Genomic DNA, 16,123 nt, shown 5'->3' with positions numbered 1-16,123 from the left:
TTTTAATAACGTTAGCTTATATTGTTTGATCGGGTGGTCATCTTTTAAAATAAGTCAATCTGTGATTTTTAACACAGTTCGTTTTTACAGTAATTCCATTATGTTTAACATTTGCAGAATCTCAACAAGTTTACTCAGAAAGATAGTTTGCATGAGTTTAGTGAAACTTAAAATGTTAACTCGGTTGCTTCACAATAGACCCGGCATTGAATCGTAGAGTTTGGAACAAGCCATCCTCTTTCTTTGAATTTTTAGGCACTGTGTTTCAGAATTTTAAGCTGGGATCGGGTCCTGGAAAAGGGTTAAAGAGAAAACAGGATGTTTTTCTCAGTAAACATCAGCTACAAATAAAAATGCATTTTTCAGCTTGGTCACTCTTTTTTCGCCTAAAAACTAGGATTTTTTCCCCTTAAAACAATGCAAAAACAGAACCAATGGTAGGAAAATAAGGAAGGTTACCACTGCAAAGTCACAACAACTGTATCCTTGGTAAATACTGTAAAATGAACAGTGTGATCAAAGCTTTATCTGAAGGGGTGTTCAGTTCATTCATTTAAATCATTACTCTACTGTACTTCTCTAGCAATTTTCTCTTTCTAGATAAATATGATTGGATTTTTATATGGGTGAACACCAGAATTATCTCAGACTTTTAGAAAAAGCATAGTTTTGATATGTGCAGTTCACTTGTTGACAAAAAGCAATGGATTTTGTTTTAATTTTAGTAGCATGTTTTTAAAACTATTTTCTTTTAACTTGCACAAACCTGTGTCCTTGCTTCTATTTTAGGCTCTATTTAAATATTTGTGCCAAAGCACTTAAAGACTATTTTGTTATTCTAAGGGAACTTTGTTAAAATATTTTGCTGGACTAATGAAGGAAAAGTAAATGTTTTCTTTTGATGGCAGCCTGATTTCTAAGCTTTGGGAAGTTTGAGAGCAATAAATAAGTGAATTTCACAAAGCCGTTGGAAGGAATTCCTTCTTCCTTCCTTTCTCATGTGAAAATGGGAATTAAGGGAAATGTATTTACAGAAACATATGGGGCCTGTAGACCCAAGCAAGTAAAAGAGTGGTCGAGATTGCAGTCTGGATGGTAAACAACAGGTTTTGATTAAACCCTGGCAAGACTGAACATTGGTCCCTATCTAACAAAATGCAATTCAGTAGTGAGAAAAGAGTAAGGTTCTACATTTAGGCAAGAAAAACCAGTATAGGTGGTACCTCACTCAATAGTAGTAACTGTGAGAGAGCTCTTTGAGTCCTTTGTGGACAATCACTTACCGTGTGCTACGACTGCCAAAAAAGCCAACACAGTTCTAGGCTGCATAAACAGAGGGATAGTATCAAAATCACGTGCAGTTTTAATACCACTTTGTAATACCTTGGTAAGGCCACACTTGGAATACTGCATCCAGTTTTCGTCGCCACAATGTAAAAAAGATGTTGGGACTCTAGGAAGAGTGCAGAGAAGAGCAAAAAAGAGGATTAAGGGATTGGAGGCCAAAACATATAAAGAATGGTTGCTGGAACTAGGTATGTCTAGTTTAATGAAAAGAAGGACTAGGGGAGACACAATAGCAGTGTTCCAATATCTGAGGGGCTGCCCCAAAGAAGAGGGAGTCAAGCTATTCTCCAAAGCACCAGAAGGCTATTCAACACCGCAGATAATTCTACTACCCTTCAAAAAGACCTTGATTATGTATCAGAATGGTCAAACAAATGGCAACTTCAAATATCAACAAATAAATGCTCTGTCTTACATATTGGCAAAAAAAAAATCAGAAAATAAAATACAAGCTGAATTGTCAAGACCTTGTTGATGATCCAAATTCTGTCAAGGACCTTGGAATACTCATCTCTAATTATCTAAGTCAGGAGTGGGATTCAAATTTTTTTTACAACTGGTTCTGTGGGCATGGCTTAGTTGGTGGGCATGGCTTGGTGGTTATGTGACTGGGTGGACATGGCTTGGTGGTCAAGTTACTGGCTGGATGTGGCCAACTCAACATCACTCACATCGAGAAACGCATCTCCTCGCCTGGCCTCTTGTGAGTCTGGGGATGCTGCAACAGTCATAAGTGTAAAAAACGGTCATAAGTTACTTTTTTCAATGGTCACTCCACACAAGTAAAGTACCAGCAAAGGAGGGGGAAAAAAAACTCTGGAGAAGTTCCTGAAACAGGAAGTCTAGTCCTGCCAAGAATGTAATAAGGCTTAACGGAGAGGCAGTTTCTGTAAGCAACACCAGATTGTTTCCTTCCTGCCTTCCTTACAGGATTAGGCCAATAATTTCTTCTAACAACTGGTTCTCCGAACTGCTTAGAATGTTAACAACCGGTTCTAGCGAATAGGTGCGAACTGGTAGAATCCCACCCCTGATCTAAGTGCTAGAGCCCACTATAACTACATAGCCAAAAAGGCATTAGAGTGGTTACCCTAATCCTACATAGCTTTTTCTCTGATAATATCACACTACTAACTAGAGCATACAAAACATTTGCTAGACCAATAAACAGCTCATCAGTCTGGAACCCACATTACGTATCTGATATTAACACAGTTGAGAAAGTCCAGAAATATTTCACAAGAAGAGTTCTCCACTCCTCTACTCATTGCAGAATACCTTATGCCACCAGATTCGAAATTGTAGACCTAGAAAACTTAGAACTACACCACCTTCGGTCCGATCTAAGTATAGTATATAAAATAATATATTGCAATGTCTTACCTGTTAATGAATACTTCAGCTTCAACCATAAGAATACAAGAGCGCACAATAGATACAAACAAACCGCACCAGACTTGATTGCAGGAAATACGACTTCAGCAACAGAGTGGTCAATGTCTGGAATACTCCACCTGATTCTGTGGTTTCTTCCCCAAACCCCAAAAACTTTAACCTTAGACTGTCTACTATTGACCTCACCCCTTTCCTAAAAGGGGGCATGCGTAAGCACACCAACGTGCCTACCATCCTTGTCCTATTGTTTCTTTTATTTTTTTTAAATTTTTCTGATATGTATCCATGTATTCATAACTATGTTTTTACTTATACCTATTATCTTGTAAGCAATTGACATATGTACGTACATACATACATACATACATGGCAGGACAAGGAGCAATGGATGGAAGCTAATCAAGGAGAGAAGCAACCTAGAACTAAGGAGAAATTTCTTGACAGTTAGAACAGTTAATCAATTGTATCCAGAAGTTCTGGATGCTCACATCACTGGAGGTTTTTAAGAAGAGACTACCATTTGTCCAGAATGGTATAAAGTCTCCTGCTTCCAGATCTATTCTGATTGAAAGTGACCTATTTATCAAGTTTGTTAGCTCCCGATTTCGCTGAAAATGACTGGACTTGTGTCCAGGTCCTCACTGTTACGACCATTGCAGCATCCCCACTGTCAAGTAATCAGAGTTCAGACACTTTAACGTGTTTATGTATTTCTGACGGTTGCCCTGAGGTCACGTGATCACCATTTTTAACTGTAAAAAGGATGGTTAAAACAGGGCATGCAACTCACTTAACAATTGTCTCGCCTCGCAGTGGAAATTTTGGGCTAGTCTTCAGTAAGTTGAGGATTCCTATAAATACGATATACACAAACAAATAAATAAAATGAAATCTCTTTTCTCGTCTTGCTTTCCTGGGATCCGGCGATCCTCTCTCTTTCATCAGAGGAGAAACCATAGAGCAGAGAAGAGATTTCATTTTTCCATCCCAGGCTTGCACTCTCCTGGATATCAGACCTATGCCTTAGATTGTGTTTCTTTCTTACCTTTATACCTGGCCTTATTTGCATAGAAAAATCCCATTTCTTTGCTTAGCACAGGGCGTGAGCGAAATCTTATCACAACCATGTCCTGTTTGGACAAGTTGCTTTGCCTTGGCCTCAATCCACAGGGTGGAGCAGCAAGGGAGGAGACGGGAAAACGACACTGTGCAGTTCTCTGTTTTATTTTTAACAGGAGAGGCAAGGCTGTTTTCTTAAGGGAGCAGGGTTCCTTATCTGATTTCTTACTAATACTATCTAAAATCGTACATATCTAAAATGTAGTGTATTAGGGGGGTTTTCTTTGAACTTGGCCCACTGATTTAACTTTAAGAACATTGCGGTTGTTCAGTTGTTTTTTGAGGGGTTTGAAAAAAACATAACTCCCAATTGCAAAAAAAATAAAAACCAAAATTTACATTTACATCTAGAGATTTTTTTACAAAATTTACATTTACATCTAGAGATATTTTTTTTTAAAAAACCCATTGAAGGAAAGAGCATTTTGGAAACGCAGGTGAAGTAAACTTCAGTTGTTTGCCATTTTTTAAAAAATTTATCTGATTCTCAAAAACTTTCTAGATTTACTCACAGTTTTTTTTTTTCAGAAGTGTTTTGCCATCACCTCCTTCAAAAGGTTGAGAGAAATGTGATTGTGCTTTGTACCTAAAGCAGGAATAGAACCCACAACCCTCCCAGTGTCTAGCCTGAAGTTCCACCCTAAGTGTGACATCCAACTAGCTCTTCTTTTGTCTTAAAATTTGGCAAAACTCAGAAGTGTACAGGCGACTGGCTATTAGATCACCAAGTAGGAATTTTAAACTATTCTAAGTTTTTCTAATCAGGGACTTTTTAGTTTGGGACTGGAATTATTCTTGCCTGATTCCTTGCAAAGGCAGTTCATTTAGTGACCATTTGCAGCTGTTTTTCACAGTTATGACCTTTGCAGCATCCCTATGACCATGTGATCAAAATTTGGATACTTGGGAAATGGTTTGTATTTATTGTCCCGAGGGTCACGTGATCCCCTTTTGCAACCTTCTGATGAGCAAAGTTAATGGGGAATCCAGATTCATTTAATAACCAGGTGACTAACTTATCCACTGCGGTGATTCACTTAACAACTGAGGCTGGAAAGGTCGCAGAACTGGGCAAAAGTCACTTAACCAATGCCCCACTTAACAACATAAACTTTCGGCTCAACTGTGGTTGTCAATGAACGAATGCACCTTTGACCGTATAAAATTTCTTCAGATCTCTACCAAAGTTTTCCACTTTGGCTCATGACTATTCAAAACATTGTCTTAAAATGTGTGTCCTTATGCCAAAACATCATGTTGTAATCATACTTTTTTAAAGGATCTTGGATTTAGAATGTTAACATGTTAGCATTATAAACACAGAAACGATGAAGATTTTTTTTCAGTTTTTGAAAACATCTTTAGTGTGATTTTTAATGGTTTGTTGATTGTTATAATCCAAAGTACCCTTTGTTAATGCCATACTGAAATGATGTAAAATAAAAATTACAACCGTTGTCCTTTTCCCCCCTTGTTTTTAGAATCCAAGGTATTTATCTCGAAAGAAAATGTTGATGTTTGATCCCGTCCCTATCAAACAAGAAGCAATGGAACCAATTCCAGTGGTCAGTATTTAAAAAATGCATAAATATTAATATTTATTCTCATTACACTGTAATAAAGGAGGTCTGCAATACCATCCACATTTTTTTTTCAGTTCTGAAAGATGCAAGATTACAAAGCAGGTTAGAGGTGACCAAATACACATTCTGAGCATTTCTAACAAATAAATTGGATTTACATCAAAACTCATGGCAGGTATCAAAAAGTGTTACCTACCAATCACCAGGAGAGTGTGAGTTCTAGTCCTGCCTTAGACATGAAAGCCAGCTGGGTGATTTTGGGCCAATCACTCCCTATCAGTCCAACTCACCTCACAGGGTGGTTGTTGAGGGCAAAATAGGAGGAGGAAAGAGTATTAGGTATGTTCACTGCCTTGAGCTACTAATAAAGTAAGAAAGTAAGCTACTACCAGTAAGAAAGTAAGAAAGACAGGATAAAAATCTCATAAATAAGTGAATTGTTCACTAGAGTGGAATAACTGTGCACTATTGTCATTTGTAGTATGGTTTTCAAAAATGTTTCTGTGTATTCGATGGATTTACTTTAATTTTAAGTCAAGTAGAATTCAAATTAGAGCATGACAGAAACAAGTCACAAGGAGTTCCTGTTCTCCAATACATTTTTCCCTTCCTCTTTTCTGGTTTCCATTCCTTTCCATGGGTTTCCATTCATTCCTTTCCTCCTCCTTTTCTCCTGTAGTCGTTCAACTCTACTTACATGGACCACATGAAGTCCAATAAGTATGGTGTCATCTATTCCACACCAGATATGATGTCCAATAAGTTCTATCAGATTCCAGATGGACTGTGCAGTGGGGTTCAGGTGGAACCGGTTGACCTCACCATGAATAAACGGAGTTCGCCACCTTCCGCTGGAAACTCTCCTTCCTCTTTCAAATTCCAGACTCTACCCCAGAGAGTTTCCCCGGGATTAAATCTTCCATCATCCAGCCCTCCCATGAAGAAACTGGGCCCACCAGGAATGCAGCCTTTTACTATGCCCTTAACTATTCCTCCGGTCATGGCAGCTCTTTCCCGCCACGGACTAAGAAGCCCGGGAATACTTCCTGTTATTCAACCCCTTGTCGTTCAACCTGTCCCTTTCATGTACGCCTCTCACCTTCAACAGCCTATCATGGTGTCCACCGTTCTTTCCGAAGAGTTGGAAAACCCAAGCAGCGTGCCAGGTAAAACATCTGTTTTCAGGTTTGTTTTGTTCTTTTGTGGACTTCCTTCTCTTATTTTGTGTGTGTGTGTGAAGTCAGCTTAAAGAATCCATTCATCTTCTACTTTAAATTATAGCAATAGCACTAGGGATCAGACATATATACTGCTTCACAGTGCTTTTACAGCCCACTCTGTGCGGTTTTACAGTATCAGCCTATTGCCCCCAACAATCTGGGTCCTCATTTTTACCAACCTCAGAAGGATGGAAGGCTGAATCAACCTTGAGCCGGTCAGAATCGAACTCCTGGCACTGAGCAGAGTCTGCCTGCAATACTGCCCTCTAGCCACTGCGCTACCACAGCTCTATAAATTATCCTAAACTTGGTGGTGTGAATAGGAGCTTATAAAGAGAGAGACTGAACTATGGAGAGCACCCATAGACCTGAAGAAAATGATTCTCCCTAAGCAATCTTTAGCTAGCTTTCTCTTGCTTTAAGCATCCCATTGTCATGGTGATAAATGCTATGATAAATGGAAGGGCAGAGAGTAATTGCGGGCTGACCTACATTTCTTGGAGGAATGTAATCTCGCTAAAGTGTTTCAAATATACTTGTTGAAGGTGCTAAATTGATATTCCATTATTACTATTATTTCTATTATTATATAATATCAATTATTCTTAATAGAATAACTGATATTTTTCTGTTAAGTACTTGGTGTTCCTATAAAAGCAGAGCAATAGAATGGAAGCCACTATAGATTTATCTATAGTGACCAGGACAAAGGGCTGGGTTATAAGGTTGTAAGAGGGTTAAAAGAGCCGTGTTGGCACAGTGGTTAGAGTGCAGAACTGCAGGCTACTTCTGCTGATTGCCAACTGCCTGAAATTTGGCAGTTCAAATCCCACCAGGCTCAAGGTTGACCCAGCCTTCTGTCCTTACAAGGTGGGTAAAATGACGACCCAGATTGTTGGGTGCAAGAGGCTGAGTCTATAAAACTGCTTGGAGAGGGCTGTAATGAAGAGGTATATAAGTCTAAGTGCTATTGCTGTTATAGAACTGCATTGTCGTTCATTTATGTACTTTAATTCAATTGTTCTTAATAGAATAATTGATATTGTTCTATTAAGCACTTGGTGTTCCTATAGAAAGCAAAGCAATAGCATGGAAGCCACTATAGATTTGTCTATAGGGACCAGAACAAAGGATTGAGTTATAAGATTTATTATAGAACAGCATTGTCGTTCAGTTATGCAGATTAATTCAAATGTTTGTATTTGCAATTTATATTTTTAAGAACGATGTAGCAAGAATGCAGTGACCAAAGACTCAAATGCAAGCTTTTCTTCTCTTTGTTTACCATTCACTGACTCTTCTTCCTCCACACAGTATCTGTCATCGAATCTTACGAAAAGCCAGTACTAAAGACATCTATCAAGGTAGAACCGGGCTTGGAATCGCCAAGAAATGACTACTATCCTGAGCAAATGTCTCCTCCTGTGATTACCTCATTGTCACCTCCCATGCTACAAGAGTAAGTAGCTTAGAAGTTTTCAAATCTCGCCAGTGGAAAAGCGAATTGTAGTTGAAAGCTTCTTGAGGCTCGCCTTCTCGAGGCAAGCTCAGCAACTTTGGACTCCCTGCACTCTTCACCTAATTCAGAAAGCTTTGCACCCATGTGGCTGCACCAAATCAGAAATTCTTATTTGGGCTCTAAAAAAACAGATGAAGAGTAAAATCTGTTGAGTTTATGTCGGTAGAGTAAAGGAAGTTGATAACATTCATAGCCTGGGAGGGAAAAATCTGTATCATTAAAAAAAAAAAAGGGTTTTTTTGCTAAAATATTTAGAAAAACGTGTAAACCAATAGAAGCACAAAGATTTCTGATTCAGATTGCGGCTTAAAATATTTGGTCAAATCCTACCATTCTGAGGAAAAATAAATACATAAAAAATAGAGGAAGGGAGATGGCTTGTTCATCATGCCAGAGAATAAATGAAACTGAATCTTTTAGTAGGAAAGTCAGCCAAACAATTACCACAGAAGTCCATGACATTTACTAAGCTTGCTTGAATTTTTTCCACATGTATGTAATGTTATTAACGCCGGCAGAAGACAAATGGGTATTGAAGAAGTGAACACTGGGGTGGGCCATTCAAAAAAAGAAGAAGAAGAAGATGGTTTTAGTTCAAAAGGTTGTAGTTTTAACCTATGATTCAACTTAACACAGGAATCACCCTTCAGTTATAGTCCAGCCTGGGAAGAGACCTCTACCTGTGGAATCGCCAGACACGCAAAGGAAGAGACGGATACACCGGTGTGATTACGAAGGCTGCAACAAGGTGTACACGAAAAGCTCTCATTTAAAAGCCCATAGAAGAACACACACAGGTAGGAAGCAAGTGTTCTTTTCTTTTCCTTTCTTTTTTTTTTTTTTTGGAGGGGGAGGGGGTTGGAAACCTTAATGAAATGATTTTTAAAAAGACCCAGCTCCTACTACAGGTAGTCCTAGACTTACAACAGCTTGCTTCATGACCATTCAAAGTTACAACGGCCCTGACAAAAAGTCACTTAAGGACCAGGGGTGGAATTCAAAATATTTTACTCCCGGTTCTGTGGGCGCACACTTCAGTTGAAGAGCTACAAACAAAGGGAATAGGGAACAGGAAAGGGCGGGTGGGTGGGGCCAACTGCTGACTTGCACTAGAACCGGTGTGAACCAGCAGCATACCACTACTGTTAAGGACCGTTTCTCACACTTACGGCCATGGTCAGATGATCAAAATTCAGCATCCCCGTGGTCAGATTATTAAAATTCAGACAAACGATCAGAATTCCATCAGCTTGGCAACTGACTCACATTTATGACAGTTGCCGCGTCCCTGGAATCACGTGATTCCCCTCTGGCGACCTTCTGGTGAGCCAAGTCCACGGGGAATCCGGATTCACTTAATGAGATTACTCACTTAACAAGTGCAATGGTTCACTTAACAACCATGGCGAGAAAGGTTTTAAAATGGGGCACAACTCACTTAGCAACTGCCTCACTTACCGACAGAAATGTTGGGTTCCATTGCAGCTGTAAGTCGAGGATTTTCTATATATCCTATGCAAGCTTCTTTGGAAATAGGTTTTGCTGTGTTAAGTGGTTTATTTCCTCCCAAGTAGATACAGTACCAGATTCAAGAGGCCGGTATTTATTTTCTCCTTCGTCCATTTTGCTTCTCTGTCTGGTAGCTAAGTTTGTCTTTTTGGCCTTCTAACTGTGACTCAGTGGAATATTCACACCCTACTATGTTGGCGGTAAACTCCTTCCCCAAAGCACTGAATTATATTTAAAAGTTTCTGATGTGCTTTTTAAAGGGTTCTTGCGGAGGGAATTATGGATATTTTTCTTCTTCTTTCTGTCTTTGCAGGTTCCCCGCACCCCTGCAATTTAATGGTAGCATCGTTGAAAGCAACTTTAAATGTTGGCTGTGACATTTTTCAAATTTAGAAAGTTTGGATAATGGGATTTGTGCCCAAATTTAAATAGCAGTCGACTATAACAGTGGTGGATAACCTTTTGGGGCTCCCATGCCAATAATTGCACGCGCACTTGCCTGCTCGTGCTCGCGTGCCATCACGTGCTCGCGTGCCAGAAGGCAATGCGCACGGGGGCCTCCATGCCTCCTGCGCATGTGCATGCAACCCCCCACATGCACCTCATGCTTCTGTGCATATGAGAGTGTGCCCTGCGCGCCGCTGTGCCCCTGCACATGCACGCCAGATACCCGACAATCAGCTGTCAGACAGGCAGCGTGCATGCGTGCGCAGTAGACCTTTTCTGGGCGAGTGCTCGCATGCCAGCAATAACGGCTCTGCGCGCCACTTCTGGCACCTGTGGTTCACCACCACAGGGCTATAATCATTGGCCCAGGACTCATTATCACCATTGGCAATATTGGTAGTCCTCGACTTATGACCACAGTTGAGCCCAAAATTCATGTTGCTAAGTGAGACATTTGTTAAGTGAGTTTAGCCCCATTTTATCACCTTTCTTTCCACAGTTGTTAAGTGAATCATTGCATTAGTACCCAACTAGTTGTTAAATGAATCTGGCTTCCCCATTGACAGGAGGTCACAAAAGGGGAATCGCATGACCTCCAGGACACTGCAACCATCATAAATATGAACCAGTTGCCAGACACCTGAATTTTGATCATGTGGTCACAGGAATTGCTGCAATGGTCATAAGTGTGAAAAATGGTCATAAGTCACTTTTTTTCAGGGCTGTTATAACTTTGAACGGTCACTAAATGAACTGTTGTAAGTTGAGGACTTCCTGTATTTTTTAAAATTAAGTAAGGAGACGAAACCTTTAGTCACATTGCAAAGGTAATAGTGTATAAATTTATCAAATCAATAAGTAATAAACATGAAAAAACAAAATATTTGAGGTCCTACATAAAACATAGACAATGATGTAATTGATTTGTGTATAAAATGCACCCAAAATCCTATCTTATATGTGTGTGTGTGTGTATTTCAGTTAAATACAGATCATACAGTAGCAAGTTCATATTCAAACTCTCATAGATTATCAGTTAGTAATGAGCAACCATCTCATAGAAATTTCATATTTCAAGAAGTTATTTGAATTCAGACAATCCAGATGAATTCAATAAAATTGAAGTGCTAATTAAAGAAACATAATGAAAATGAACGCTATAAACAGAAGCACGGTGAAGGAATACCGCATCTGAAATTTTTCAATCAACACTATTCATTCACAAAATTAAGAACTGAAAAAGTGTCACTGGGTACAAATTGAGTGAGGATTGAACTGAAGAATTTAGTTACGCCATTTCTTCCCCACATTGAAAAATTAATCCCTCCTGTGTCAAAATGGCATTTAAAATGTACAGTTTGGCTTGGGACAAGTTATAAATATTATGAACAGATAAACGTTTGAATTAAGTGAAGTCAGTCTTTGGCTCCTAATCTTTGTCCCCTTCTCCTATTTTTGTTAATAGACTTTTTAAACAGAAGGATACATTTCCACAGTGAAAAGAATAGGAAGTGAGAGATTTTTATAAAACTGAAAATCGGTCACTGAAAGAAACCAGATTAGTTTTACTACAGAGTATATCGATCAACAGATTGCTCAGAAATTCCAGCTTGGCTTCAAATTTGCCCATTTAATCATTTGTTTGTAAATACAGGTAGTCCTCAACTTACAATAGTTCATTTAGTGACCATTCGAAGTTGCAACACCACTAAAAAAAAGGACCATTTTTCACACTTACGAACATTACAAGATCCCCATGGTCATGTGATAAAAATTAAGACACTTGGGAACTGTTCATATTTATGATGGTTGCAGTGTCCCGAGCTCGTATGACCATTTTTTGTGACCTTAGAATGAGCAAACCAATGGGAAAGCCAAATTCACTTAACAATTTTATTAATTTAACGACTGCAGTGATTCACTTAACTGTGATAAGAAAGGTCATAAAATGGGGCAACATTAATTTTACAAATGGCTCAGCCTCAAAATTTGAGGCTCAGCTGTGGTCATAACTCGAGGACTACCTGTATCGTAAATTATATGTACTTTATTCTTCATAAGATTCCCACATTTGGGCAGAAATCAATTTAAACGCTTCATTATAATTAAAACTTATACTAAGCCCCTTTAATTCTCTCAAAAACCTGTGGAACCAATCCAGCAGTTAAACTTGAGGAATCACATTGAAACTCTTTGCTGTACAGAGGTGCGCTTTTTAAAAAATCTGTTGCAGCAAGTTCATCTGGAATTGACGGTGCAAATTATCCATAGCTGGCAAGAGAGCAAATGTACGGCCACATTTTCGGCCACATTTTTTGGGGTCATGCAAGGACCTATTTTACTAATGTTTCTACCCAGAATCAAAACATTTGTTGGAAAAATAGACGTAGGATAATAAGAAGTGGCAGAAATGGAGGACGGCGTTAAAAGAGGTATCAGCCTAGAATCCCAATGTAGTCACAAGCTAACTACCATAAATCAATTTCCCTTCAATTCCGTTGTCCCTTAGCTAACTCTTAACAGCTGCAAAGCTGGTTGAGAAGTTTCTTGTGCATAGGTTTGTGGATTTAGCGCCTGACCATAGAGACACTCAGTGAAATTACTGGTGATGAAGAAATATTGCTCTTCTCGTAAGTTTTTTTTTAATGTATGGGGTAAAATAATCTCGCTTGTGTTTCTTAAAACAAGTGTTGTTGTTTTTTAAATCCATAGGTGAAAAGCCTTACAAATGCACTTGGGAAGGTTGCACATGGAAGTTTGCTCGATCGGACGAACTTACACGACACTTCCGGAAACATACCGGAGTCAAACCATTCCAGTGCCCGGACTGTGATCGTAGTTTCTCTCGTTCTGACCATCTTGCCCTCCATCGGAAACGCCACATGCTCGTCTGAACTTCTCACTTCCCTTGCCCTTTTTGTGGGGTTTTTTTTTTTCTTTTCTTTTCAATTTTTTTTTTTTGACCTAAGCTTTTAATTCCGATTCAGCTGGACTGGATCTTTGGATGTTTATCTCCTCGCAACCTTTCTTGATGGTCAGTAAAAAAAAATGTTTGCTCGGCCCTTCTTGATTCTTGCCGTCGGCCAGACCGAAAGAATGTGAACATTTTTTTTGTTTTGTTTCGTTTCCTGGGGATGCTCAGCGTGCCCTAAATTTGCCAGCAAATAGGTTATATTTCCTTCAGACTAAGACATCTTATAGTCAAGCTGATTAGTTTTGCCATTTAATCAGCCAGTATATATATATCGATGATAGTTACTGTTTTTTGTTTTTTTCAAAATCCAGTTTGCTAATCCTTGCCAGAGACTTGATGTGCCTGTCGTAAGAGAATGCACGTCTCTTTTTTATGCCCAGCAATGCAATGAATGGATCTTTTTGGAATATGGTTGGATAGAAGACACTTTTTTTTTTTTTTTGAATGCAGAAAACGAAATCCTCAACCCTGGGAATGAATGCAAAAAAATAAATAATAAATCTCCAGTTACCATCAGAAAGTGGGTGCCCACGCAGATGTCATATATCCTGATCAATGTTGCCTTTTTTTCGTGTGTGTGTGTGGGAGAGGTTATGTAAGTTCTCCTTTTGTTTTGCCTGGGATCGAGTGTCTTGGTAGATTCACTGAGCAAACCCTTTTGGTGGGATGCAGTGATCTGTTTTTGTCATGCAAACTGTGTGAATGGGACACACAATGGTACTCCTTGTGGTGTGACATTCATGGATAAAATTGATTCAAATCTACCTCGCTGGGGAAGGGTGGCAGGCATACAAATTTTCTCCACTCCTCGGCATTTCCTGCCCTCAAGAACACCTCAACCTGCCTTAGCTGAGAAGAAGCCACCGTTCCAGCAAAATAAATTCCAGCTCTTCCTTGTTAGAAATGAATTTCCATCCATACGGAATCCTTCCGTATTCATAAGGTCCTGGACGAAAAAGATCTGCGTAATTGAAGCACTTCCGGAGAGCATAGATTTGGTCGCGCCGATCACAAACGAAAAACTCTTAACCTTGTCAAAAGTTTTTAATCGGCTTTTATGAAAACTTCAGCAAACGAGCCGTCACCAAGTATTTTTGTAATACCTTCTCAGTATCGATAATTCCCCCCTCCCCCCAAAAAATATTTGAAAGATTAGATAGTTTCATCCTATAAATCTTCCGAATATTCAGAGATGCAATTTTTATATTTATATTAAGGAAATGAGACTCGCTGTAATCCACCAGCATTTTTTTGTCCTTTTGCAGCCTATGGTTAAATTCATGGAAACTATGTCTCTCGTCTATAGAAGAAAAAAAAAGGATTTTTTTTTTTAAAGGAAGCAAACGATGACAACAGCCAAAGGAATGGGCAGGAGAGGAAGGGGATTGCAGAATATAAACTAAACACTTTATAAACTAAAATCACATACATTTCGAGTAAATAATTGCTCAGGGGCAACTTGACTCACTCAAAATTGCTTGTTGTATTGTTCCATAAATTGTATTTAGCTTCAGTTGTTCTGGTATAAACTTTTCTAGCACTTTCATCACCTTGTTCCCTCTCTTACTTTTTAAAAGTTGTATTACCGAACTCTCATTAAACCGGTATAATATAGAACACTTTGACTGGACCACATCCATTGTTTCTGGTACAAAGTCTTGTTCAGTTCCTCCCCACCCATCCACCCCCAAAAATATACTATTTAAATCCCAAGTTAGCTGGCTTAGCCTCCTCTTCCCCATCCCCACGTTTTTTTTGATACTTCTGAAATAAGATTCTCACAAGAAGTAGTTTATAGGTAGTCCTTGACAGCAATTGGAAGCAGAATTTACCTGGCTAAGGGAGGCTATTCTTAAGGAAGTTGCATCCGATTGTAAAAAAAGAAATTGGCCCTGATTGTTCAGCGAATCATCGCATTCGTTAAGTGAATCATGGGTCCATTAAACGAATCCCGACTTCCGCTGTGAACTTTGCTTTTCGAAAAAGCCAGACTGGGAAGGTCAGGAATGGTGTTCACAAGACCTTAAGGTTGTTTTGGCATCCTTTAAGGAACCAAGGAATTTTGACCCGCAGTTGAGTAGAATTGAGTTTCATTGGTGTGCAACCGAATGGGGCAGCTGAGAACTTGACGGAAAATTCGGTGTATTTGATACTTCAAAATGAGGGCGAGCAAAGGCTTCCTTCTGGCAACTGAATTTATGCAATCCATTCTTAACTTACTTATTACTATGCCAAGGATTTGAAAATTGTGGAAGGCATACAGGGGTAATCTTTGACTTGTGAAAACAATGGAGCCCACAATTTCTGTAGCTAAACGAAACAGTTGGCCCCATTTTGCGATCTTTCTTGCACATGGTCATTAAGTGAATCTCGGCACTTGTTAAGTTGGTAATACGGTGGTTGAGAGAATCTGGCTTCCCCCATTGACTTTGCTTGTCAGAAAGTCGTAAAAAGGGAATCGAATGACTCCGGGACGCTGCCACTGTCATAAGTGTGAGCCCGTTGCCAAGCGGCTGGATTTTGATCACGTGACCACGCAGAGGCTGCAACGGTCATAAGTGTGAAAAACGGTCATAAGTTACTTCAGTGCCATTGTAACTTAGAACGATCACTAAATGAATCATCGTAAATTGAGGAATACCTATATGTGCTTCTAATAGTCCGTGCCCCAAGACAAAGAAACCATTGTCCATCTCAGTGGAAGAGGCCCCCCAAAAGTCACTTTTTGGGGATCTAAATGGCATGATTACCCAGTACTAGTAGTCCTCAACTTACAACAGTTCATGTAGTGACCATTTGAAGTTACCATGGACTAAAAAAGGGACTTACAACCATTTTTCCACACTTACGACTTATGAAATTCAGGTGTCAGGCAACCGACTCACATTTATGTCAGTCGCAGCATCCGGGGCATCACGTGATCCACTCTTGCAACCACCTGACAGGCAAAGTCAATGAGGACGCCAAATTCACTTAACAATCAAGTGACTAATGTGATGAGAAAAGTCGT

The 16,123-nt window shown here is 39.4% G+C and overlaps 2 protein-coding genes across 3 annotated transcripts in view; one reads left to right on the top strand and one right to left on the bottom strand.

The window, feature by feature from the left end:
• The window catches only part of KLF3 (KLF transcription factor 3), a 28,128-nt gene extending 13,398 nt beyond the window's left edge, over positions 1-14,730 (top strand). For both annotated transcript variants that reach the window (XM_026699862.2, XM_087936829.1), the window contains exons 2-6: positions 5,343-5,426; positions 6,124-6,610; positions 7,979-8,123; positions 8,820-8,980; positions 12,852-14,730. In XM_026699862.2, coding sequence (XP_026555647.1) covers positions 5,370-5,426; positions 6,124-6,610; positions 7,979-8,123; positions 8,820-8,980; positions 12,852-13,033 — 1,032 coding nt within the window. In that variant the 5' untranslated portion in view covers positions 5,343-5,369 and the 3' untranslated portion in view covers positions 13,034-14,730. The remainder of the gene's footprint in view (positions 1-5,342; positions 5,427-6,123; positions 6,611-7,978; positions 8,124-8,819; positions 8,981-12,851) is intronic.
• Positions 1-16,123, bottom strand: part of LOC113435791 (toll-like receptor 6) — a 458,202-nt gene that overhangs the window by 423,260 nt on the left and 18,819 nt on the right. The window lies entirely within an intron of this gene.

The sequence above is a fragment of the Pseudonaja textilis genome, chromosome 6, assembly GCF_049901715.1.
Source record: "Pseudonaja textilis isolate UNSWEBS1 chromosome 6, rPseTex1.2, whole genome shotgun sequence".
Classification (NCBI taxonomy): domain Eukaryota; kingdom Metazoa; phylum Chordata; class Lepidosauria; order Squamata; family Elapidae; genus Pseudonaja; species Pseudonaja textilis.
This window is presented reverse-complemented; position numbering and strand designations above follow the sequence as displayed.